Genomic DNA, 24,950 nt, shown 5'->3' on the forward strand with positions numbered 1-24,950 from the left:
CTTTAGTAAGTAAGCGTAAATATTGATGCAAGTTATTAGATACCGGCGTGCCAGCCTGTTGTTAGAAACCAAACGGTGTTTTAGGCCTCCAATCGGAACCGACGAGTCACAGTAAGGGCAATCGCGCTGCTGGTATGGTCTGCCACACTATGAAGAGATAACTATGCGATTATAATGCTCAAACCACTAGTGAACAATACGCCAGGGCTGATAACACTATTCAATGGATAAATCACCACCCAGCGGATAAGTGATAGCAAAACGTTTAGCGTTATCCACCGGATAGAGATTTATCGAGCGGATAGTGTTGTACGACCTTCGAACAGCCGGGGCCAGGTTATTTCAGTAAAGTCGTTTTATAAGATAAGTCAAGAAATGTAATGAGTCGATCTTTCGATCAATCTTTCTACCAATCATCAATCAATCGATCACTCAATCAATTGGGTCAACTATGAATCTATCAGTTAATAAATCAATTAATCATTCAATCAATTAAGCAATTAATCAGGTTGGTCGGTTGTTCCGTCAATAAATTAGTACATAACAATACTTACATCACCAACAAAGTATCGATGGCGCTTTGGACATTCTAAAGAGAAAAAAAGAAACTTCTGAACAAAGTCTCGTGTCAGAGAGCGTCTACCTATATCTGTGAAAATATTAATTAGCCACAGAACGATAAAAATGACCGAAAGTAAACAAGTAGATTGACAGTGGGGGCATTCATAATCACACTGGTAGACTGGGAGTAAAAATCCTATCTGATAGATGACTATCATGTACATTTAGGACACATTATTTTACCCGCATGAATACCAAAATAACTCCGCATCACCTGCCTACTCTCTGGAACTCGGCTTTATGGTGACTGAATAACCGCCTAAGTATTGGGTACAATACTTACCATACCACTGACCATTCTGCTCTGTCATGGCCGATCGAGTTTCTTCAAAATTGTCTTCTGGCATTGTCGGGAGGAAAGAATTCTGCAGAGTGAAAGGCGAGAAAAATCTGTCCAGCTGTAGCACAGCTTCGGCATGGGGAAAACTCTATTATCTCCTTTCCATGTTTTTTTGTTTGTTTTTTGTTTGGAACACAAAAAATTGACGTTTGGGTTTGTATGATGGATGAGGGAAGACTTTTAACTTACGATCATTTCACTCGGAGCAAGAACAATCTCCCTTAAAGGGTTCAGCAACTCATCAAAACCAATGCACCGAAATACGGTGGTCAGGTGCAACAGGATTTCGGGTAGAGCCTTTTCTGTCTCTCCCTGAGTCTCTCGTCAAAAAATTGCCGTTTGGGTTTGTATGATGGATGAAGGAAGACTTTCAACTTACTATCATTTCACTCGGCGCAAGAATAATCTCCCTTAAAGGGTTCAGCAACTCATCAAAACCAATGCACCGAAATACGGTGGTCAGGTGCAACAGGATTTCGGGTAGAGCCTTTTCTGTCTCGCTCTGAGTCTCTCGGTCAGCAAGGAATGGGAACTCCAAGTTCTGCGGAGGATTCCTCAAGAGATTCCTGACCAAACATTGCGCCTACACGTTTAACATGACGAATGTTTCAGAATTAGTGGGACATCATTTATGCGGAACCAAAGTATCGTGAACATCACGAACAGTACAACTTCGTTCACTATTACATTAAAGGTTATCTAGAAAATATAGCAGGAGAGGTTAGAGGCTGGTCTGGAATGTTCCAGGCCCTTGGATATATTTATTCCACAAAGGATGTTTACCTAGACTCCTCCGAACAAAGGTATGTCTATCGCAGACTAAGGCTAACTTCAATTTGTTGTTCTGATTGAAAGCGTTTAACTGTAGTGATTTAGTGTTAACAACTAAGTTGAAAGCGTAAATTGGCCACTGTATAGTGTTTAAAGGCTGACATTTCGAGCGTTAACCCTTCTTCAGGGCGATTAACTGTAGTTGCTCTGCCGGTACTGTCAAGCCGGTAATGTCAAGCCTTAAACCGAATACCATCCTATGAATACCACCCAAAATAGTTTCAAAACTACGTGATATGTCTTAATCAGCCCATCAGAACATGATCCATAGGTCAACTTACATTCGGGGATATCACGCTGCATCTACTCAGAAGTACGTCTCTTAACACAGTAGTACATTTCTGATGAAAATGAAAATAATTGTCGTAAACAACGTATGCATGAAATAAACTTCAAGGACACACGTTTATTAAATTATATTAAAAAACTAAATTCTGCTTTTTTATATGGTGCTTTTCATACTCGCAGAATAACAATCAAGATTATTTCTTACTTCTTGGTGAAAATGCTGGTCTTCAGCCGACGCTCTTTGCGTTAAGGTTATCTCCCGATACAAAGCCAGAAGAAGTACGACGTCCTTGCTCGCAGGTTGCCCTGGCACCTCATGTAATGCCTAACAATACACAGGATGGTGAGAGAGTTAACTGTTTATAGTTAAAAAAAAATAAATTATGAAAAAAAAAAAAACCACACACACACACACACACACGCACGCACACACGCACGCACACACACACACACACACACACACACACACACACACACACACACACACACAAAAATACAAAATAAGCGAAAATAAAACGAAGTGAACTGCATTCCTTTTTTTTTTCTCTTTCAGGTGACATTCCATTGCTATCCCATTCTATCCTTAGCATCTGAACCTTTTCTTTGATTGTTCTAGCCTAACCTCCTTGGCCTCAATCTCAAAGGGCGATCTACTTTAATTAAGTTCTCAGAGTTTTATTCAGAGGGTATTCAATAAGAAGTAAAAATACATGCAAAACCAAAGCATAGGTTCATAAATACAGGCAAACTCAAAGGAATTCTAACATGTTCCATATACTATTATACCTTTAGTGACACGACAAGCTCATCTGTGTCATTGCTCAATATTGCTCTTGCTATTGCATCTCTTACTTCCCGGTACAACTCTCCATACACCAAGAACCTATCCAGATTTATCTCAGTGTCCTGTTTTGATAGGTTATAAGTAAATCCAAGAATGCTTCCTTTAATGTGTTTCGCGTTTAAAACGACAGAATTGTAATGAAAGAGGAAGTAGATTGCGGCAGGTCAATGCAGGGAAAATGAAAGAATAGGGAAGGTTGCGAAGAGCATAGGCCAAGAGCATTTCCGGTTAAAATATGGATAAGTAGGCTTCCACAGCAACACTGCAGGCCTCAGTAGGGCGTGGTCATGAACGAATCATTGGTATCTTGTAGGAAAGCAAACGATATAACTGGTCTGCATTTTATTCCTTTATAAATAAATGATGGAGATTCTACGATATTCATGTATCTGACACATAAGACACTACTGCATGAATATTGCACCTTACCTCTCTCCGTTGAAGTTCTACGGGTACGATCCACGCGAGTTCTGGGTTTTGAGACACTTTTGAAATGGCACGTCCCCCGTACAGTTTGACCAGCTGCTTGAGCAGAAAGAGACCAGGGGACCTAAAACGAACCGAAGCGCACAATTCCTGAACAGTCTTGAAAAGGTTTTCCATTGCTCCACGCGTGTCACCTCGGCGCCACTTTTCGTAATCGCTACCGCAACTCATATACATGAACCGCGCAGCCATACCTAGAGTGGACCGTGCTTCAGCTATCGCCTCTAGTGATTTAACCTGGATCTCATTATCACTTGTATGGTCTTTCTGTAAGATTTCTAATGCACGTTGACAAAACATATCAACGGTATTAATGTGCACATGGGGATCGAAGCTGGCACTCATGGCTAACTTACTGTCACAGGAGTTCTGTGGGTTAAGAAAGTGGTTGGAAAAAAATCAGAGGTACACAACAAGAACTAAAAAAATTTTTAATAAATGTTTTTAATATTTTAGGGAATCCATAAAAATATTGTCTCTAAAAATTCTTAGGCTCTATAACCTAACAGTACCACGGTGCAGACAAGTTCCCGAAAAAGATTATCATCATCCATTATAACGTGTTCGTTTCATTTAAGGATAGGCTTTCATGTACCTCCATACACTGCACGGCAAGTAGACAGACATTCAGGAGATGAGGCACTTCTGATGACAGACCTTGAGCTTCGAAGAGGAAACGTTGGAGGTGTGCCTTGGCTATTTTATCACTAAATGGATATTACAGAAAACATTGTTTTCTAAAATGTGTTATGAAAGGAACTCTCTACAAAAGAAGATTAGCGAAGACACGATTTGAACCGAAGTGAACATTAACATTTGTATGTGACTCGAATGAATAGTTCTTTTTTTCTCGTTGCCTTTAGAAGATTAAACTCATGGACTGTGGCCGCGATGAAAAATAGAAAATAAACATTTGGCGAAAAAGGCCATTTTCTGTGATAGAATGCGCATCTAAGTTTCAACAACCTAACCAAAAAAGGTTGAAAAATAGTAGTAATGATGAACTACTTAATGAAATCTTCGCTAAAATTTCACCAGCTACAAGGAGCTATTTTGACCACGAACTCGTCATGCTGATGTAGTCTATGGCAGCTAACTCATAATTAACAGATCTAATAAGTTTGATTGCTACTTTTACTTAAGTGGTGACTGTTAACTTGAAGAGTCTTGAAGCGTGTCGGATTGCGTTGCCTAAACAAACCAACTTCCTCAAGTTGAAACTGAGTGAATACTTGTACGTCGAGAATGGGCCGTATCGAAGGCTGGTTTCAAATAGAAACTGTTAATTAGAGAGGAACACACCTGGAATTGATGAGTTGCTGCAAAAGGAATGATCTCACCATAGGACTACTGTCTGCGCCAAATTCAGGGAAAGGCGAGAATTCTCTAGTTTCAGCAGCAGATTGTGTCGCTGTAACATATCTCATGAGTATTTCAAATACTTCTGGATCCAAATTACGCACGTCGTCTCCAAAGCAAAACACGGTAATAATCTCCATCAAGAATGCGTTGCAACATCTAAGGAACTTTGCATACACTTCAGGCTCATCACTTCGAATAAAAGTAATAGCATAAAACCTCCATTAGTAGGCTACACAGTAAAAAAGGTCGAAAAACAATACGGAATGTCCACTCATTCCCCAAAAATTAATTCCAGCAACGTGTGACGTCCAAGTACAATTGTTTTAGAAGCGACGAGAATTTGAGATTATAAGCAAATATAATTAACTGCCATCAAAAGGAGATATAGCAACTTACTCTTGCAGTCGTGCTTTTAAATCCTCTTTACAGCTTATCAAAACTCGTTCCACGTTAGTGAGGGAATCGGCCTTTGTGAAATCTGTTCCTTCACCTAGAGCCTATAAAACCATCCAGGCTTTAGGTCATACTAAACATCTTCATAACAATTAAAATGAAATATTCAGAAAGGTAAAGTGAAGTGTTTTAGCAAATTTCTAGTGCTGATAATCAAGAAACAAAATTGAGAATTTATTGTTTAGCACCTGGAGGTGAGCGCAAATAACTATCTAGCGCCGCCATGATCGACGAAAAATCTTTCTTTATATTCTCTTTTTTTGTACGAACCGTTTTGTGAAAGGTTAAATAAAAGTTACGATTGTAAGCTAGACGTACTTCAGTCAATAACGTTTGAAAACGAACTCATTTCTTTCAGGTACAACACAAATTTTAATTTCCTCCCCAGCAACATTTGCAAACCGGTAGCTGGCAGCTAGTTTTTTGCCTCCTATTCACTAGCTAGCGCGGTAAATATAAAAGATCGTACAAAAGATCGCGCAACAAATAAGATTGAAGGTATCTTTTTGTTCAGGTATGAAATTATACCAAATACTTTCTTATGCCTGACTGAACGACACCTCCTATGCGGTTATAACTTGCTTCCAAAGGCTTGCGTAAGTTTCAAGTTAAATAAGATTTCAGATGTCAGATATACATACTAAATTTTTTTAATCCTCGTAAGGAAGCTCACGTGGAAACCAATGGGCTTATTACTATGAGATTTCCCCTAAATGACTGAAAATACAGTAAATACGGGACGGTTATCAGCTGAATATGCGACTGTTACCTTCCAAAGTTTCAAAATATGCTGCACATCCGGTAAATCTATTCCACCTTGGGATGGATACACGTGTTCGATAAACATTCTCACCGCACTCAAACGTTGCCACATGGATCTAAAATCGAAGCGTAAATTAATCTCATAATATCATTAATAATAGGTGAGCAAAAATTTCAGCTTGCTCATTGCTTGAGAGGACGTCAATTTTATTCCATACGGTGCAGAAGGTTGAAATTGGGTGCATAAAGTTGAAATCAAATTGATTGACAGGAGAGTCGCGAAAACACAACGAAACAAAATAGCCGACAGGTTTCGAGAAAGTAACAACGTTTCAATTCAGAGCAAACACCTAACAAAACACAAACAACTGGCTACAAGTCGGGAAGACTTAGGCTTCCAAAAATGACTGCGACGTAGGAACCGAAAGTCTTAACAAAATTCCTTTGGAGTTTACGGAACAGTTCATACGAAAGACGGGGATTAAATTACGAGCGTGATAGACTTCGTGCATGCTATAAAGCGAGTTCAGACTGAGAAAGAGTGCAAACATTCAATTATTCCTGACAGAAAATTCAAAAGGTCAAAGCAAATTTTTGCGGGAAGACTCCAGCAATAACATAAAGGCAACAGGCCACACTAGTGAACCATAAACACAGCTAAGGGGAGAACATAGTCAAATGTTTGCATGTTTTTTTTCTTTAATTTAAAAAAAAAAGACAAATTTGGTTAGCCCTCGAAAAATCTACTTGTGCTGATTTATCCCAAATTGCACTAAAAATCATGTGATTACCTATACTAATAGCGTATTCCCAGTAACAGCTAACTTTGTGAGTTACAAGCTTTAGATGTGGTAGTGGACTGTGGGCACTTGGCTTGACATACTGACTAATCAAGCTAAAAATCTCTTTTAATTTCCTCAGTCATATCGAGAGAACATGAAAATTTTACTGCAACCACAATTTGTCCTCAGAAATTTAAAACGGCATGTGATCACTTGATTTTAATGGTCATCTACGAATCATCGAGCCCGACTTAAGAAAAGCTTTCACACAGGTATTTCTCATTGAAAGTCTAGAAATTTGAAAAAAAACAGCACTGTCTTCCCTTTACTCAAGCACAAGTTCGGAGCGACCACTCATGGAGAAAGTATTTGTTTGATAATTTTTTTTGAATTTCAAAAGAGGTACGTTTACCCCTTGAAAATTATGGTTTACATGTTATTTTTAAGGAACCGGCGTTAGCAGTAATTACTTTGTCGCGAGAAAAATTAACAATGACATCGAAACGGTACCTGCACTGCATCAGCATTGACCGAGTCCTTTCTCCAACATGTGCCTTGCCTTCGGTTCCACTTTCACCGATCATTTCGTCCACTGGTGTTTTCACTGACATAACTAAGTCACACCAAATTTTTCTCTCCAAGGAGGTCTTAAGATCCTCTCCACAAGGTTCCATGCGCTCCAAGCAAATTTGTAGAGCAATAGCATCAACGGTCTTTGAAAAGAAACCAGTATTTATGAGTAGAATGTTAAGTAAACACTTCAACTTTCGAGAATTTTTCTTTGCAGTAGAAGCTAAGTCTACAGGCTTGGGAGCCTGTACAGCTATTTGTGCCTTGTTTACGGGGCTTGCGCTGCCTCAAATGAATTTCGAATTGCCTGAAACAGCAGCAGACCACCTGCATAATTTTAAGAAATACGTAAGCTGAAATGCTTAAATGACCTCTCACTAATGTTCATTCAAGATTTTTACTCACCATTTCGTCTTCATCCCACGAAAACCTGTTTTGAAGGTCGTTTAAAATTTCAGATTTGGCTCGAAGTAAGAGCGATAGGCAGTGAATTCGCTGCTGAATACGAGAATGTCCCACATGAACCAGCGCAAAATCCATGATAAACTTCCCATCTGTCGACTGTCGTGGGGCACGAATCTCTTTTGCAGCAGCTCTGATCGCTCTTTCAACAATCTGTTGGTGGATGAGGATAGGTCCTAAATTCCTGATTGAAGCGATATGTTAAACGAACGCAAAAAAAAAACAAACAACATAAAAACGGTGACGTAGCCATGTCCAAATAAATTTGGGAATACCCTCAACCTAACCTGTCGATAGAGTTTAAGTGAAGGACAAACTATTTTGTGCTGTGATTTAAAAGTAGCACCATCGATTACCTCAGTCTCCGCGTCATCTTTAGGTTTGTACACCATCTGTGTAAAGTCATGCAAATAACGAGCCACTGAATCTTCGCTGCCTTCTGAGGTGGCCTCAGAAACAATCCGCCTCACGTTTGAAGAGTCCAACAACCTTCGTAAGCATTCGGTATCGGTCTCATAGGAATTTGCTTCGAAATGAAAAAAGGATTTGGTAATTTTTATAATACTCCAAGGTATGGGTTTCTACAAGGAACTAATTTCTGCTATTGTTATACATTCAACTCACAATCTCTTTTCTGATTGGTCGAAAGCGTATAGTGATTTTTCGAAATCAGCGCCTGGGACGTCATCTTGCCACAGATTATATATTCATCAAGTCATGTATGACCGCGGAGCATAATTTGTAAGGGTAATCATGTCAAGTTCGCGCGCTTTGTGTTGCTTGCTGATTTGTATATTCTTACACGTCTAGAAATAAACCATCAGTTCCCCTTACTGCCGTGACCATTTTTTTTCGTTCAGTGTATAGTAAAACAATTATTAAATTCGGTTTTTGCGATATCCAGAATTATCAAGGTCGAGGGAGCGGTTATCAGCCAAAGCCGAAGGCTTAAGCTGATAATCCCTGCCTCATCCATGCCAATAACTGGGTGATGATTGAATAAAATACAATGAGAAACGATTCGATTCTTTATTCTATGGATTAGATAAATTCTCAAACCCTTCCCTCTCCTTTAGCAAGGAAGTCTTAACCATGAAGAACACTGTTTGCGGGAAATAAATGAGCTGAAAGCGTGCGGCAGCCAATTTGTCAAACAATCCTAAATCATTAGACACATCTCACACACACACACACACACACACACACACACACACACGCACACACGCACACACACACACACGCACACACACACACACACACACACACACTTCTTTCTTTTCATTTATCTCACCTGCGATATTTCTCGCCTCTCGATAGAGCTCATCAATGCGTTCTTTAAGGATCCATGAAAATGGAAACCTGCACTGGAAGACATGCCCTCGATACCCCGATTTTAATACTTGAACCTTGCTGCGGACTACATCCACATCTTCTTCACGTGTCATGAACATTCCATAATTAATAGTAGCGAAGGAACTGTCTTCAAATACGTTTAACCAGAGATTTGAAAGCCAGGGATCTTTGCTGGCAGCCAGCTCAAGGTTTCCGTCGCGATCAACATAGGCGATGACTTCTGCCAGGATAGGAGCCACAACATACTGAAAACGGCGCCAAAGTGCCTTCTTGAAAGTTCCATTTTCGTTTACAGTGCACGCTTTGGCAACTTCTTCAAGCCACCCTTTCCCCTCCGCTGGTGCCCGCTGGTCTTTTATTTTTAGTAGGTCATGAAGTCGTTTAGCAAGAATCATCTCAAAGCGGTTGTCACGTAGGTCTTCTGCAACAATATGGAATAATAACATCAATCTGAAAGGTGTTAGGGATGAGCCTACAATGAAAAACCTTATTGTACAAAAAATAAAAATGCTTTTACTTGGGATTTACATTTTTCTTCATCTAGATTTAAAAGATAACAGCAAAGAATCCGAATCTTCCTTCCGAATAGCGATTCAATATGCATCGAGTAGCGCTTTTAATTCTACTAAGGATAAAAGTAAAAAACCGACTTCAATCGACTTCCTCAAATGCACACAACGTACCTCGATATGAATTTGCAGAGTCTATCACACAAACGATGCTCACCGCGCAAATAATTATTTGAGGAGGTTAGATGAGAAGACCAAATCGTTTAAATAATGGTTCAGTTGTCAACAACTCCTTGCCTAAGGACGTTAACAACTACTATTCTAAGAACTCACCAGCCTTCGTTCTGGAAGGAAGTAGTTTAAGCAGCAGTTCAATTCGTCTAGTTGCCCTTCCAAGTGTCGATTCATCATCCTCAATCTTGCTAGCTGCTATCTGCACGCAACTTGTTAGAACTTGACCAATACTCAAATAGTTTCCTGTCTTATCAATGGCACTCTCGAAAATTTCACTAACTGAACGGTCCTTCAGTGCTTCAACCGGAGGTATTTCTTCACTTGGAGGGCACAATTCGTCAATGTGGATAGATAACCAATTTTCACCTTGCACACTGACGAACTCTCGACAGTCCCCTGCCACCCTGGGCACTTGTACAATCATTACAATGTGACTGCAATCAGTGGCATCTGGATGCAACACGTTTTCCATTTCCTTACACTCTTCAATGAGCAAATGGCGAGAGCATGCTATCAAATCAAGGATTTGTTCTCCGGAGTCGCACTGAACGATTAACAGGCTTTCCCTGCCTCCCAGCGTGGACCAGAAGTCTCTCCTATGAAACATACATTAAATATTCGAATTTAAAAAAGCATTGGCTATTTTAAAAAGTTTCCAATTGAAGAAATCTAGTGAAAATTGAAGAACAAGTTTTACCCTATGCAGTTTAAGAATTGCTGTTCGGTTTGAAACTGTTGCAGCGAGGCACACTTCACTGAACTGGGAGGAAGCTGTGCAGCTTTTGCAATGGTAGGAATGTCTCTTTCAGAGAGGAGACGAGAGTGAGTCGATATCTGAAAAATAATACGTCGAACACTAAAAAAGTAAGAGATCATCCTCCAGTCGTATTTAAGTCATCTAAGGTAGATTTTGAAATCACACGAATGCGAAAAAGAAATACACACGAACTTGGGTGTAATAAACACTTTTGAAAGGTTTTCGGTTATTTGCGACTTCCTCTTTATATATAATCTATGCAGTTTAAGAATTGCTGTTCATTTACGTACGGGCCTGAAATTTTTTTTCAGGTCCTACTTACAACTACTCGTTTCAGTAGTGTTCTTAGCTGCGAGGATCTCCTAATTTCATCTTTCCACCGCAGTGCAAATATGTGAATTTTCATATATCTAAAATCTTCATTCACTTGGATGTTTATTTGGACCCAATTCATTGACCAGCTCCCAGTTCAATTGGTAGAGCGCTGCGCCGGTATCGCAGAGGTCATGGGTTCAAATCCCGTACGGGCCTGAAATTTTTTTCAGGTCCTACTTACAACTACTCGTTTCAGTAGTGTTCTTAGCTGCGAGGATCTCCTTGAGGATTACTGTAAAAGAAAATTCAAGCAAACAAACAAACACAAAATTGTCAGGACAAATTTGCATCCCCTTGCAAAACTTCCCAACCAACATTTATATGACTCGTTAGAAGTTAGGGCGAGGTCTAGGATTCATGTAGTTGCATTATAGTAGTAATATTCAGTTAGACTGCTTGTCGCTGTGGATTATTATGGCAAGTTACAGTTATGATATATTAAATAGAAACTCGAGCTAAAATTTCAGCTGACGAAATTAAATAACGGTATATCTTTTCACCTGGGCACGTAGTGGTACTTTAGCCCTTTCTCCGATAACTTTTTCCAAAAAGTTTGCCAGGCTTGAGTGTTCCTGCTCGCAAAAGTACGTCGTCCATATTCTCTCAGCCTCTGACCTCAGACGTGAGGAACGGAGACGGGTAACAGAGTCAGGAGTCGCACACTGAAGCAATCGCTCCTGACATGTTCTCAGCACCTAAAAAAAAAAAAAAAAGTTATGTATTCCCTTAAGTTTAATGTCGACTAAATCTGGTCAAAATTTTCAAAATTTACTTTTTTTCACTCCTTAGTTATAGAAGCAGATAATTTTGATTTGCCAGGAAAAAAATTGTAAAATCTTAAAAACAACGCGAGGTAAGACTGAAGAATGTTTTAGGGGAACTTTTACCGAAGAGTGAAAGGTGTCAATCGGAAAGGTATCCAGCAGAGTGTTGACGTTTGCCGTGGGCTTTCGTCCGGGATTTCACATCGCGTCTTGCACTGCACAACGAAAGGGAATTGCTGGCACACTTCAAACGTTGAAAAATGAGAGTCCGAAAAGGGAAAAGTCTGGTGAGCCAGCTTTTCCTTCTGTTTTTCCCGATGAAGTTTTGGATTTCTTTCATTATGAATTCGTTTTTCCTGTTTCGTGAGAGGACCTTTCCCGCAAATTTCAATGGCGTTCTCTATCACGAGAATTGCAAGGGAGTCCGATGTTGCGAATTATAGGTGGGCGGCATGACGGAAATTACACGCTCTTAAATGAGGTGTGAAAACTGTGGAATTTCTTTGGAGGCCAAAAACTCGAGGTTTGTATTATCAACGCACCAAAGTGTGTAAGGCTTTTACGAAATTCGAACTATTTTTTTCGTGACGTCCCGGAGCGGAACAACCAAAATATTATCTATTGTCCAACTTCGAAACAGATTTTCTTAGGAACCAATAGGAATATCAAAAAAGCCTCACACGCTTTGTTGGCCTGTCATCTGCTGAATGACCGGCTCTATCTTGTTTGTTTGGAGGTCGGCGGTAACACGGAGGATGGTAACTGATTTAGTAAATAGAGGCTTGCACGCGCTTAAAAAAAGAAAGAACTGTGAAAATTTTACACATTTTCATAATCTATGCTTTATAAGCTTTACAGTGTATTTTTCCATGGCGCATGGCGCATTTCTGCAAGGTACCCTATTTTGTTGACAGTAACCTTAACGACGGGCCTACGTTTCATGAAATGACTTTTGGACATCTTCAGTTTCAGTTCAACTGAATCGTCGATATTTCCAGGTGAATATAACGTAACTACCTTAGTTCATGTAATGATCACATAAGAAATAAATACGATATTCTCTTTATACCCGTCACAATTCCTTTCTCTGGCGGTGCGACTTACCTTTTCTTCCCAAGACTTTCTTTCTTCGTCTGAGAGAAATACTCCGTCGCTGTGAAGTTCAGCACAAACTTGCAAAACAACAGCTGGGACGATGTCGTCGTGATAACCAATAAAGGCATCTCCTTTAGAGAATGTTCTTCAAAAGACATGGGAACAAGGAGGGATGTAAACTTTAGTTAATATCAGCCATATCATAGGACAAGTGGCATCGATGAATGCCTCTTTTGTCTTACCAAGCGTGGTATTGGGAACAACCAAATATTATGGGTTGCCTTTTAAGTAACAATATACTTGTGTACAGTACGTTGTGAAAGTATGAAATACGTATAAATCTCTAGGGTGAAATTTAAAGTTCATGTATATTTCAATTGCGGCGAGGTCGATCAGAATAGCTAGAGGTAAGGAAAAAAACAGTATACATTGGAGACTAAAGCACAAAAAACCTCTTTTTTCGGTGAGGCGGCTGTAAGATATCAGCAAAGTTGTCCACCCAAACTTTTAATTTCCTGATCACTTCTTTCTGTGGCCTGGTGAGCCCAGATGACATAACAAGGAAGTGTTTCTCCAAGCGGTTAATCAGAGGAATGGGGAACTTGTTGTAAACCACGTCCTTTTCAGCGATGACGATAAGCCTGTTCAAAATGTTGATTGGAAAAGGTTTATTGTGAATTACAAGCAGTTGTAACAAATAAGCATCTTTGAAAAGTTGTCAAAGAAAGTAAAACTAGTTCTGCAGGAGAACCCTTAAAAAACAAATTTATAGTACTCTTAAATTGCAGAGGTTAAGAGTAAAACGAATTAAAAGTTTCAGTTATGTCGCAGTGGTGCCTCGCCTTTGGCGAAGTCCTTCAAAGTTGCTCAGTATACATTTTGTAATGCAGTCAGTAAAGGTTCAAGTAACAAGCTCAGTGCCTAAAGCTGCAGGTTTATAGAAGTGGGGAAGTCCTTCACTGACAAACTGTAAAATCAAACTCTGGTCGATAATTAGCGCGTCGGTAGCAGGCCCCAAGAGAATCCGTTTTTACCTGAAGTCTTTGTGAACGCGGCATTTGACTCGATTATTCCCAAGCCCAAGATCGACATACTTTTCTCCTCCAAAGGAGACGTAATACTGAAGAGATAAAGTTGGTGTAAAATGAAAAACAAAGTTAATGAAAATGAACAACCGAACATGCCTAAAATTAACAGTGCGTTGTGCATATAGACTTCCATATCCTCATGTACAGGAATTTTTACGGTGTAAGTTTAATCGCGACCGACCTGGTTTAGGGCGTCGTAGAGGCTCTCATAGAGGTTCTCAAGATTAAGCAAAATCACTGTTCTGCCTGCCTCCATACACATCTTGACACGGTTGATGTTGCGGCAAACCTGTGCAAAGTATACCGACGTAATCACACCTCAATAAGGGGAAGAGGATTATTACAGTTATTCCTTATTGTCAATCATAATGAAGACATGGGAAAAGCGCAATATTAATTGCTCTTTTAAACCAAACCGTTGTTGAGCAACTGACTATCAGCCGTATTTTTTGTTTTGTTTTTGTTTTTTTTAAATATTGCGCTTTCCTAATGTTTTCATAAGAATTTCAGTGTTGCAATCTCTAAATTTTATTTACATTCGTCTTGGGCCAATCAGTAACTGATAAATTTGCAAATAATTTCTACCTGGCTGAACAACTGATCTTTTGGAAAACCACTGCCAAAGATGACATATGGATCTTCTTCATCTTTTTTCTCTAACAAGAGCTGTTTTACTCTTGGAAGGGCGGCAAAGTTTTCAGTCATGATAAGCAAATATCGTCCCTGTCTGCGAAACAAGAAAGCAAGAAAATTAACAAAAATCATGACGAGCGATTACTCATTTGTTTTCCTTGAATACATATAAGGTCACTTCTAAATGGGGCAGATTATTGAAGAAACATGGAGTAACTAATAATCATATACATTTTCAATCATAAAAGCCTGCATCCATGTCTGTCAGAAATACTAAATAATAAAAATAAATAATAAATAACAAACAATATAATAACGCTGAATAACACGGACAAGTTCTTTTTGTAATTCTACTTGTGAAGTGCGGTGTAAAGACCTACCCCATCATGCTCTTACGGGTTAGGCTTTCCCGGATAAGGTCTACAGACTCATCTTTCATGAATTCCTCCTCAACCTGTAAATGAGGGGTCCATTCCAATGGTAAGGAAAACACACGCACGATGCCTTCGACTATTTAACAACTCTCACCAAAATAAATTAATCTGAAGGCTACTGGGATGAAGCTTTGGTAGAAAGTCTAAAGGTTAACACAAACTCGGCGACTGGTCAAAGTATCAGGTCTCTTTACTCAGGCCTGAACTTCATATCTCTTTGAACACCGTAAAAATGTGATGCTACAGAGTAAAAATTACAGAGGCTACCTCTTTTGACAAAGTCTACTGTTTAAATTAACTATTTAATCAGTCTACTATGTGGAATGTAAATTGAAACCATTTTTGTACAAACGCTTTAACTGCGAGATCTGTGAAACCGAACAGAACCAAGAGATTATTTGAAAAGAGATCACAACGACACTTTGCATTTCTTTCTTTAGTAGCATGGCGGTGCACACGAATGTGTACAATTACCATAAAAATTATAAACATTGGACGTTGTCCAAGAACATCCTCACCCAACATTTTTGAGACTCAATAAATGAAAAAAACACTCTCTGCAAGGAATCGTGCTAAGATTTGTTTGAGGTACAACTTTTTAATAGGTTTAAAGCGAAGGGAAAGTGTTTTTAACCTGTGGATATTCCGCTGGGAAGCGAATATTTTCCATGAGAATTTTAACAGGATTAAAATCTACTTCGACCTCCATCAAGCCACTGAAGTTTCTCTTAATGGCGCGTTCGAGCTCCTTCCTGTTTGGTCGACGTTTCTCTTCCTTCGCAATGGAGACGATCATCTTTACAAGACTGAGTCAAACATAAGAAGAAGAAACTTACCGTAAATTTCTTAATAAATTGATCGATGAAATTAAACAGCTGCAATCAACGCAAACCTGTAGAAATCTCGAAGTCCAAAAAATTCGTCCTTTTTTCCTTCTTTTAGTTTTTCCAATCTTTTCTGTCTGTCGTAGAGCTCTTTGTAGCCACTGACCAACGGATTTATAAGGGGTTCTACATGAGTAATAATGTCCTCATCACTTCCACAAATACCCCTACAATGAGCAATAGAAAAAATAAAATCAGCGGTCTTGAACCTGAAAAGGATATCATTGTGACTGGAATTATATCTTGTAAATCCTGATGTGTTGGTTTGAAAGCGGAGACGAGAATGGATGTTCTCTCCTTCGCTGTTAACTAATATAAAACGTCCCTCAATTGCTTAGCCTAGGGATAAAACGGGCCAATAGATGTAACCTTCTCTTTCTCTTTCGCCTTTCATTTCCTCAAGATGTCTTCGCCTGAGCTCTCTCATCAGTCGAATTTACTTACTTTTACCTTTTTAACTGGGTCACGACTCGCACGTGACCACTATGAATCGAGAAACTGGTGAAAAGGAGGGGCCGTTGGCAATCATTGCCGTCGAGTTTCATACAAACTCACAGCGAGTCACGACCCCTTTATCGTCATCTGCGGTGATTGGCTTCCCGTGATAAGCTAAGTCTTCTTTTCGCTTAGCCTAGAAAACTACGCTTTCTTTTTGAATTCTTATACCAAGACGATCAAATACAATATTAACAGGTCTACCTTGCAGTTTCTTCCAGTTCGTCTTCGTCAGGCTCATTACGGCAAAGCATTATCCCGCGGTTCATTTTGGCAGGGTCCAATGCCCAGTTTGACAAACCAATGAAAGCGACGCGTGTAAAACTCTTTTCAGTCTGGATTACAAACTCGTCGTTTTGGTCATCATCTTCCAGGAGGGGATGTAAAGTTTTTAAGGGCATTTTGGGTGAGTCCTCCGCCAGTCCTACCTCATCTAACACTACCACTGAAGCAAACGTGTCTGAAGTCTTTCCCTTGTTTTTACTTTCTTGCAGTTCACTGCATTGCTGAAATGTCGCCAATATTCCCTCAGGGGTAGACTGTGGGCTACACTGATATGATACCAACTGAATCTGTTTAAATGTTAAGAGACACTTACTCTACGCCCTATGCACAGACAGCTAAGTTGAGCCTTAATTACTTACTAAGTTAAGAAATGATTAGATTATGAAGAAAAATAGCTTCTGAAATGCATTTTCTCAAGGTATGTTTCAAGGCTCTTCTTTGACTAAACGTTGCTATGGTATAACCACGTCCATAAAGTAGAAGAAGAGAGGTGACTTTTGGCCCCTTCAGATTTTGATATTCCTTTGTGCAGTTTCTATAAAGATGTACACAAGATAATGCTAAAAAAGAAAACCCATTATGGATCAATTTTCAAATGGATTCAACATAGTTGGAACCTTGGTAAAACTGAATCCAGTCTTAAGGGGGGTTAAGTGCTGGACAGCCCTACTTGCTTCGATCATACCTGCTTAAAATGTTTGAAAAGGTTATGTTTGGATCTTCCTCCCAGCATATTGTCTGCAACAACTGTCTTGGCCAGTGATTTAGAGCTCCCCGGTTTACCGACGACAAATAAAGGGATCCTCAGCTCAATACACACCACCATCATAAACACATTTTCTCTCAAGGCCTCATTGCAGGCAATGTTTGGTCCAAGTTCCAGCTGTCCCATCAAAGCTTCTTGACATCTTTAAGAAGAGTTGCAGACAACATTTAACTTTTATTAGGACTACACTGATACGACTATTTCGATAGAAATTGACTCTCGTTGAATGAAAAACAAATGATAAGCTGTGGTCAAATCATATACTTCCCGTCATTACAGGTGTTCTCGAAAGTCTAGTTTTTCAGCAAGCTAACCAGATAAATAAACGCTTTTTTCACAGGCTTTCTAAGCCAAGAGACGCTTAAAGTCTCAATGATTTGTGGGAAACTCCAGGTTAATTTTCCATTTGGCTCACATACAAGCACAAGCTACAAAGGTATATTTCTTATAAATTCCCTGAAGTTAAAATTGAAAGAAGTTTTGGAAACTGATGCTTCCCTTTCATCCAGCAGTTGTTTTTCAGAGTAAGCGATATCATTTACATAATAACGTCAATGAGTCAATATTACCGACATATTTCCCGTTCAATTCTTTTAGCGCCGCCAGGAAGCCTGCATGGTGGTCGGAATGAGTTTGCTACTGCCTCGCGGTATTCTTCCCTCTCTGTTAACCGTGCTTGATAACAAACTCCAAGAGCAAGAATCAAAGACCAAGTGATCGGGTCAATACTGTCGTCGATATCAACCTGACAACAATCAATACCAGAATAAAGTTTCCTTCTAAACTTTAGCCTTACTTCGGTAAGTAGGTCTCGCTGCAATCAGTCACAACTTTTCTTTATTTTATTGGACCATCATAGATTTTCCCACACTAAACCATATATCTCTATCTATCCCTTTTTTTTTTTCTTCGTCTCCCTAAGGAATGCTGCGCTTTGTTTTGTAAGGTATAAGGCAACAATTTTGCAACAATGAGTGGATGGAAGGGTTTAATACAAGGGGCTGTGATGAACGTTAACCTTAAGAATCGTAAGGCCGCAAGATTAATAAGAGAAAAGCAAGTTTTATCTGTTTTCCATTGCGGGTTTGATACCAAGAAAAATGTAAGGCATCGGAAAAATTGCAAACATAGCGCTAACAGGAGACATGCGCAATTGCTAATCAAAAGAGTTTTTACAATTGGTATCTATATGTTACAGAATCGTCTTGGATAACGTGGAAACAATTCTTACGTTTTCTTCCACGAGCGGTACATCTAAGGATTCTAGATGGTGGAACATTTCCAGAGGATTGACTCTTGAAGACAGTTGCAGAGGCTCTAGCGTGGGCCTGCACTCTGCAGAAACTGTTTCCTTGGAAGCAAAAGAGAAGTCTGGCTCAAACATAGACTCGCTAACGGTGGGTTGCTTCTCTCTTTTCTTTGCGTCTGCATAGTCGAATATTTCTGCAGGCTTGCACTCTGCAGGTGCTGTTTCCTTGGAAGAAAAACGGAAGTTTCGCTCCCACATAGACTCGCTAACGGTAGATCGCTCTTCTCTTTTTCCTGTGGAATTAACTTCTATTAAGGAGCAAACCATGCCCAGGTGATCTCGGAGACTCCGACTGTCGTTATGATTTGTTGCTGTAGCTTTTTCCTGATCGCATTGGTCGTCTTCAGAATCAGAGAGAGTCTCTTTGACATCAGGTGAATATTCTCCAGAATCAGAGTCACTCTCACTCTCGCTCCCTTCTTCATTTTTACGTCGCTCCTCTTCCATCAAACTAGAAAAATCTTGAAAGTGTTGGTAAAACCAGATCATGACCTCCATGGCTCGTTTAACATCACGTAAGCTCACAAATCTGCACTCATCCTATAGGAAAATGGAACCATTCTGTAAAATTATTACGCTGTGACTAAACTCTTTCAGTATCTACCACACAGGCGAACTGGTGACTTACAACAACCAGGGGAAAACTTTTTTGCAAAAGCGTAAAAGGTAATAATTCTACTAGATTGCATTAGCTATTAACAAGCTAATAGGACCAAAAATTGTAACAGATAAATTGACAAAGAACCTTTTTGTTTCTCATGAATTTTTGGGAGGCTGTTAAAACTGCTGCTATGGCAATAACCAGGTTGTCATCTTCCTGAAGAAGACCTTCACGTACCTTTAAAAAGATGTAAGTATCCGTCAATCGAAAATAAGCATTATTCAAAATTAAAATTTTAGGAGGAGTTCATAATTGTGAAACTATTGAGATTTCGACAAGCTACTTGCAAGATTAAAAAAAAAGAAAGTGTTCAAAAAGTTGCCTCACAGTGTATCTTGGACTGTTTAGCCAAAACATTTCGAACTCGTAATTTGCAAAATTTGCTATTCTACGCTTTTCGCAACGGTATTAGTAACCTCTATATGATTCTTACCATTACCGACGTTTTGCCTCACCCTGCCAAGATATTATCTTTGGGGTTTTCAGTCTTCTTCTCGCGGTAATTTTCTTGGAGACTAAACATCATTTAATTTAATGTGATGTGGCTCATTTAAACTTCGGAAACGAATTTTATAGAAGGGGGAACACTATTTATTCTCCCTTTTCAAACTTGCCAGAATACATCGCGTTTTTAAACCACAAGTACTTCTACTCACAAATCTTCTAACAATTTGACGAGTGTAAAGCTCTTCCACTTCGGCATTCAGCTGTCCAAAATCCCACACAAGACTGCGCATGCTTTCTGGCAAAGCATGCACTCGATAAACAAGGTGACGCAATGGGATTCCACCTATATAATTGCACAATAAAAGTAAGATCAACTAAAATGAATAAATGGTTCCAACTCAATATCGCTCGATGAAAAATCTTACCAAGGCTCTCTGTAATTTCATCTGCTTTGATATGATAGCCCAATCCTGCGGTCTCTAGTTTACGTATCATTTCTTTCGTATGCCTGCCGAGAATATATCTTAGTTAGGCTTTGCTGTGGTTTAATGATGCAATCATCAACAAAACTACGTATTTCGTCAAGTTTGCCTGAAAATGTTCCATTACTCATTTATAATTCTACTTTTAAAATTACCGATTTCATAGTGTTAGCGCTGAACTTACTTCCTATATGGATTGCAAGCCACAACGAATTTCAAATTGTCACTCAGGGGACGACCATTACAACTTCGATCCACTATAATCTCTTTTATCATTCCTAAAGCGTCAGTGGTGTTTGCTTCATCAAAAAACAAAACGGTGTCGATTTTTTTCCCGAGACGTTCATTCTTGACAGCCACTGTCTCAGCATGAAGTACGTTCCTTTCTATGTCTTTGTAAGTGGTGCCGCCATGGATCTAGTGAAAAAGAGTCATCAAGTCTCGCGAACTAAACCTTTCCCGCTTTAAATGACATAGAGAAAGAGAGGTACAAGCTGAGAAACCGAACCCTACTTACTGGTCTTTCTCCTGAGGCTATACCGCTTAAGTGTTGTTGCATACATTTTCGTAGCGTTCTACTTGGGTAGTTCAAAAGTGTAGAACGAATGGACGCACAAAGATTTGATATCGTGACGAAGTATCGTAATCTTGGAATTTTAGTCAAAGACCCTCGAGAATTCCGAAATTCGGGTACATTAAACATAAGAGAAATAACCTATGGAATAATTGCAGCCTGGGGGATTTAGTCTCTGATCATGTTCTATTTGGTCTGGAGAACTTTCCGTCTTTTTGTACGATAAACAATTTGTGGTGAAATTAATACCCTTACAAGGGACCGTAAACAATAGCAATAACAACATACAGCTACGAAAAATAACATAAGCGAAGCTTCAATGACATGACTTGCATTGAGCTTCAATTCCTCTTTTGGGACAACTGTACTTTGGGGACACTCTATAACCAACATCAAGGGACACGCATTTTCATTCCGACGAAAAAAATTCCCTTATAACTTTTTTATACGTATATGTTGCCTTCACAGATGGAACAACTCTATTCAACTTCTTTTCTAGTACTGGAAATTTCCTTAAAACGGAGATTCAACTTTTTTTTTGGTTTCATGTTACCAAGCTGCGCAGTTGCATTATGTAAACTTATAATAGATGTTCATTGACAGCATTTCACTACAAAACAGGAAATAGATTCTATGGTTACACCTTCATTAAGAGCATGTTTCTACGTTCCTCCACCTCTCCTTCGGTCTGCAGTCCGCACAAATACCGAATAAGTCTTGTCTTTCCACATCCTGTTTCACCCATGATTACAACTGGGATGTTACATCTGAACCTCATGTGGATGGCTAGAATTTTCTTCACATTATCACCCGTCAATTCGTACGACTCATCTGGGTCATAACCGCACTCGATCGCCATGACAGAACACAACAATTGAATTTTGTCAACCCTGTTGTAAGAACAATTAAAAAACTCACTTCCCATAAGAATTATTTTAGGAGGGCCGTTCATCTCGTCACCTGGCATTTGTAGCGAGTCATAGATAATTCGAGAAAGAATTTAAGCTTTACCGTTATATGGTTTCAACTCCACCAAAATAGAATCGTACGTTGAAATTGCCTGACTTCGAGCAATAAAGCCTAGTAGAAAAACTTAAAGATGATTTAACAAAATGGGGTCAACGAGGAAAACGGTAAAGGTATACGGAAAATTCTACCGTGTAACTCAGCGAGTTTCAGAGAAAAAAAATTGTCGTCCACCTTTTTGAATTTCCGATGTATGCAGCGAAAATGTTTCCTTGACAAGTGAATACGTTACAGAAAATTGTCTGCATGTTTTACAAGTAGGAAATGCTCACTGCTGATAGCTTAAAATTAGCTTGCAGCCCATTAGAATAACTTACATGCAAAACCATCATATAATGTTCATGAATACCTACTTCGAATAAGACTCAAAGTTGTTGTCCAGATCCACTTTCTGCACATGAAGTCCTGTTCGAAGGGGTCTTGACATGATATTACGCTTAATGATTTCTGTGGTCTTGGGATCTAGAAGATTTCCATTTTGATCAACTTGGAATCCCAGGAAAGTCATGGTCGCATGATCCGGGTTAAAAAAGATGTATGGATGAGGGCTAAGTTCAGAAAGGAATAAGCAAGAAATATAAGAATAAATATTTTTATCAAAGTGCTCGATCTGCAACATAATGGGGTAATCTGTTTCACAAATTGAGAAACCTGTGACACAAATGAGGTAATCCATAGATAAAAAAGTCAGTTACCTGGTTTCCCATCGCCTTCGTAGCTGGAAAGGAACAATTTCTTGTTCCTCGTATGATTCAGCTGTTTCCTCAAGAGATTCTTTAAATATATGGCCTTCTTTGTCTGTTAATGATCGCATTGCAAAATCCTAATACAGAGCGAATTAGTGTTAGCAGAACTCAATGATGTTTGTTAAAACATGTATACACGATTCTACAATGGTTGCCGCTCATATCTGCCTCTTGAATACTTTTCTTACCTCAGACATAATTATCATAAATTTGACCACAAAAGTCTTCAATCCTTGTAAGGTGTCCGCTGTTAGCAACGGGTCACAGAAAGCACTTTCCTCGCAATCACTAAGCTGGCTGTTCAAAAAGTTCACGAAATTACGAAGTTCTGACCAGGATGGGTTGGATACTCCACAATTCCTAATAAACGTAGACAAGCCATGAGTATTCCAAAGACAAAACAGCAAAAAATTTCAACGTGTCATTACACATAGTTGTTGAACGTTTTCTTAAACACTGAACTTTAGAGATGAGCGTTGGAAACATCGTTCGGAACTGTTACCACGACGTAAGGACCAAGTGTTTGAATGACCACCTTTCTCTAAGACAAATGATGCATCTCGCACAAACAAAGTTGCAAACCTTATCAGCGTTTCAAGACATTCCGCTGGGTCCATAAGTTTTCTTTGAGGGTTAAAGCGAAAGCTCTGAATGACCTCAGGGTTCGTTTCAAATAGGTGAAGATACCACCAGACACGCTGAACTGCGTCGCTTAGCAATTCTTCTTCATCAAACGACGGCCGGCTAATCTCTCCTTGCCCTGGCAAAATATAAGTATAACTAAGTTTTGCTAGTGTCATTAAAAAATTCCTCTGCATTTATTGGGCAGACTAAAACTCGAAAAATTACTGTAAATACCACGTTAACTGTTTAAAACTACAACATTTAATGTGGCAAGCAAAGGGAAAGGATGAAAATTCCCAAATATATTATATTCCGGGTAAACGCAAAGCTGTAAATGATATCAATCAAGTTCCAGCTCACACTCCTCCTGATGCGTTATAAATGGTACACCGACACAAATTTGTACAAACAATTTTGAATCTTTAAGTCAATCAATAATTTAAACCTACTCTGGCCTTTCCTTAAGGAAGGAAGGGTGTCTTCTGGAAGACAACACTTGACTTGTGGGAGAAGCTCATGAAACCTGCATGCATCCGTTGACTCTGTTGAATTCTATTTAATGAGATACAAAGGTAAAAGAAATCTGCAAGTTGTTATCCTTTTTTTTATAACATGGAAAATTTTGAAATTACCCGAAGCCGGGGCCTCATGAGGTGATTATTAAAGTCGAACAAAGCGGTTTGTCTATGTTTCCAGGCTTCAGTGTTCGTATAAATTCACGTATTGCGTCAACAACTTAAAAATACCTAACAAAAAATGTTACCATAGAGGTGGAGTTAGTAATTTCCACGATGTACAAGTCGTAGGAGTTCCTCCTCCAAACGCGCCCACAATCATCTGTTAGTTCACCCAAGATCAGCAAATTGAAGAGCAGTGTTTCAAATTCTGGCGTGACCTGTCGAAAAAGGTCATAAGAGTTAAATCAATTAACGTAAGAGGCCATTATCGATATCATTATTCAACTTCCATGTGATTTCCTTTGTTTTATTCCCCCAAGCTTCTGAGCCAAGATCGAATTTGGATGTATCGAAAATGGCCTATTATATTAAGCAAACAAATTCTGAGAAATAGTTGGTCTAAGTGATGCAGCTTCTCGAATAGAAGCATTGATTTCGGTAATCAACATAAGGTTCAATCGATTAATTCGCAAATCAATAATGATTTGGGAAGATACGTTTATGTGAAAAACGCACCGCAGAGGAACGGTCGAGGTGGAAAATCCTGGACAAAGGTAGATCTGAAGGGAGAGCATGGGGCAGAAAGAAACCAACTACATCTGCGATCTGTGCATGTTTGTCGTGGAAAGGAATTGTGACACGCAGAAGAGGTGGTTCTTCATTCTCCTCTTCCATTGTCTTGACAACAAGCCGGTTGTTTGGAAGAGCCGCCACCTCTTGTGCCAACCTCAGCACAACCAAACTTTTTCCTACTCCAGAGTGGTCAGAAGATACTACTCGAACATTAAAGCTTTAAAAAAAACAGTAAAGAAATATGTATCCGTCAGCTAGGGCGCAAGGGACTTTGTTTGCCTCAGAGAAAGAAAAGGGCAGGTAGTTCTTTGGATTTAACAAATAAAACAACATGCAAATCCATTTTTCCACATTGCTT

At 39.3% G+C, this 24,950-nt stretch overlaps 1 protein-coding gene across 1 annotated transcript in view; it reads right to left on the minus strand.

Annotated features, from left to right (window-relative positions):
• Positions 1-24,950, minus strand: part of LOC136280503 (E3 ubiquitin-protein ligase rnf213-alpha-like) — a 48,172-nt gene that overhangs the window by 5,100 nt on the left and 18,122 nt on the right. Inside the window, exons 26-68 of the mRNA XM_066165807.1 lie at positions 24,536-24,809; positions 24,106-24,237; positions 23,792-23,894; positions 23,301-23,478; positions 22,907-23,078; positions 22,668-22,795; positions 22,326-22,520; positions 21,590-21,836; positions 20,557-20,789; positions 20,316-20,398; positions 20,100-20,233; positions 19,528-19,620; positions 18,705-19,322; positions 18,043-18,218; positions 17,393-17,615; positions 16,627-16,994; positions 15,936-16,094; positions 15,678-15,849; positions 14,990-15,063; positions 14,562-14,703; positions 14,158-14,265; positions 13,923-14,008; positions 13,341-13,529; positions 12,898-13,033; positions 11,530-11,724; positions 10,595-10,731; positions 9,997-10,493; positions 9,093-9,575; positions 8,158-8,327; positions 7,745-7,954; positions 7,280-7,482; positions 5,995-6,103; positions 5,169-5,269; positions 4,713-4,961; positions 4,006-4,117; positions 3,354-3,779; positions 2,867-2,986; positions 2,286-2,405; positions 2,074-2,133; positions 1,341-1,544; positions 905-986; positions 555-589; positions 44-147 (exon numbers count right to left, since the gene is read on the minus strand). Of these exons, the coding sequence (XP_066021904.1) occupies positions 44-147; positions 555-589; positions 905-986; positions 1,341-1,544; positions 2,074-2,133; positions 2,286-2,405; positions 2,867-2,986; positions 3,354-3,779; positions 4,006-4,117; positions 4,713-4,961; positions 5,169-5,269; positions 5,995-6,103; positions 7,280-7,482; positions 7,745-7,954; positions 8,158-8,327; positions 9,093-9,575; positions 9,997-10,493; positions 10,595-10,731; positions 11,530-11,724; positions 12,898-13,033; positions 13,341-13,529; positions 13,923-14,008; positions 14,158-14,265; positions 14,562-14,703; positions 14,990-15,063; positions 15,678-15,849; positions 15,936-16,094; positions 16,627-16,994; positions 17,393-17,615; positions 18,043-18,218; positions 18,705-19,322; positions 19,528-19,620; positions 20,100-20,233; positions 20,316-20,398; positions 20,557-20,789; positions 21,590-21,836; positions 22,326-22,520; positions 22,668-22,795; positions 22,907-23,078; positions 23,301-23,478; positions 23,792-23,894; positions 24,106-24,237; positions 24,536-24,809 (8,040 nt within the window). The remainder of the gene's footprint in view (positions 1-43; positions 148-554; positions 590-904; positions 987-1,340; positions 1,545-2,073; positions 2,134-2,285; positions 2,406-2,866; positions 2,987-3,353; positions 3,780-4,005; positions 4,118-4,712; positions 4,962-5,168; positions 5,270-5,994; positions 6,104-7,279; positions 7,483-7,744; positions 7,955-8,157; positions 8,328-9,092; positions 9,576-9,996; positions 10,494-10,594; positions 10,732-11,529; positions 11,725-12,897; positions 13,034-13,340; positions 13,530-13,922; positions 14,009-14,157; positions 14,266-14,561; positions 14,704-14,989; positions 15,064-15,677; positions 15,850-15,935; positions 16,095-16,626; positions 16,995-17,392; positions 17,616-18,042; positions 18,219-18,704; positions 19,323-19,527; positions 19,621-20,099; positions 20,234-20,315; positions 20,399-20,556; positions 20,790-21,589; positions 21,837-22,325; positions 22,521-22,667; positions 22,796-22,906; positions 23,079-23,300; positions 23,479-23,791; positions 23,895-24,105; positions 24,238-24,535; positions 24,810-24,950) is intronic.

This window comes from Pocillopora verrucosa, chromosome 4, assembly GCF_036669915.1.
Source record: "Pocillopora verrucosa isolate sample1 chromosome 4, ASM3666991v2, whole genome shotgun sequence".
In the NCBI taxonomy this organism is placed as follows: Eukaryota; Metazoa; Cnidaria; class Anthozoa; order Scleractinia; family Pocilloporidae; genus Pocillopora; species Pocillopora verrucosa.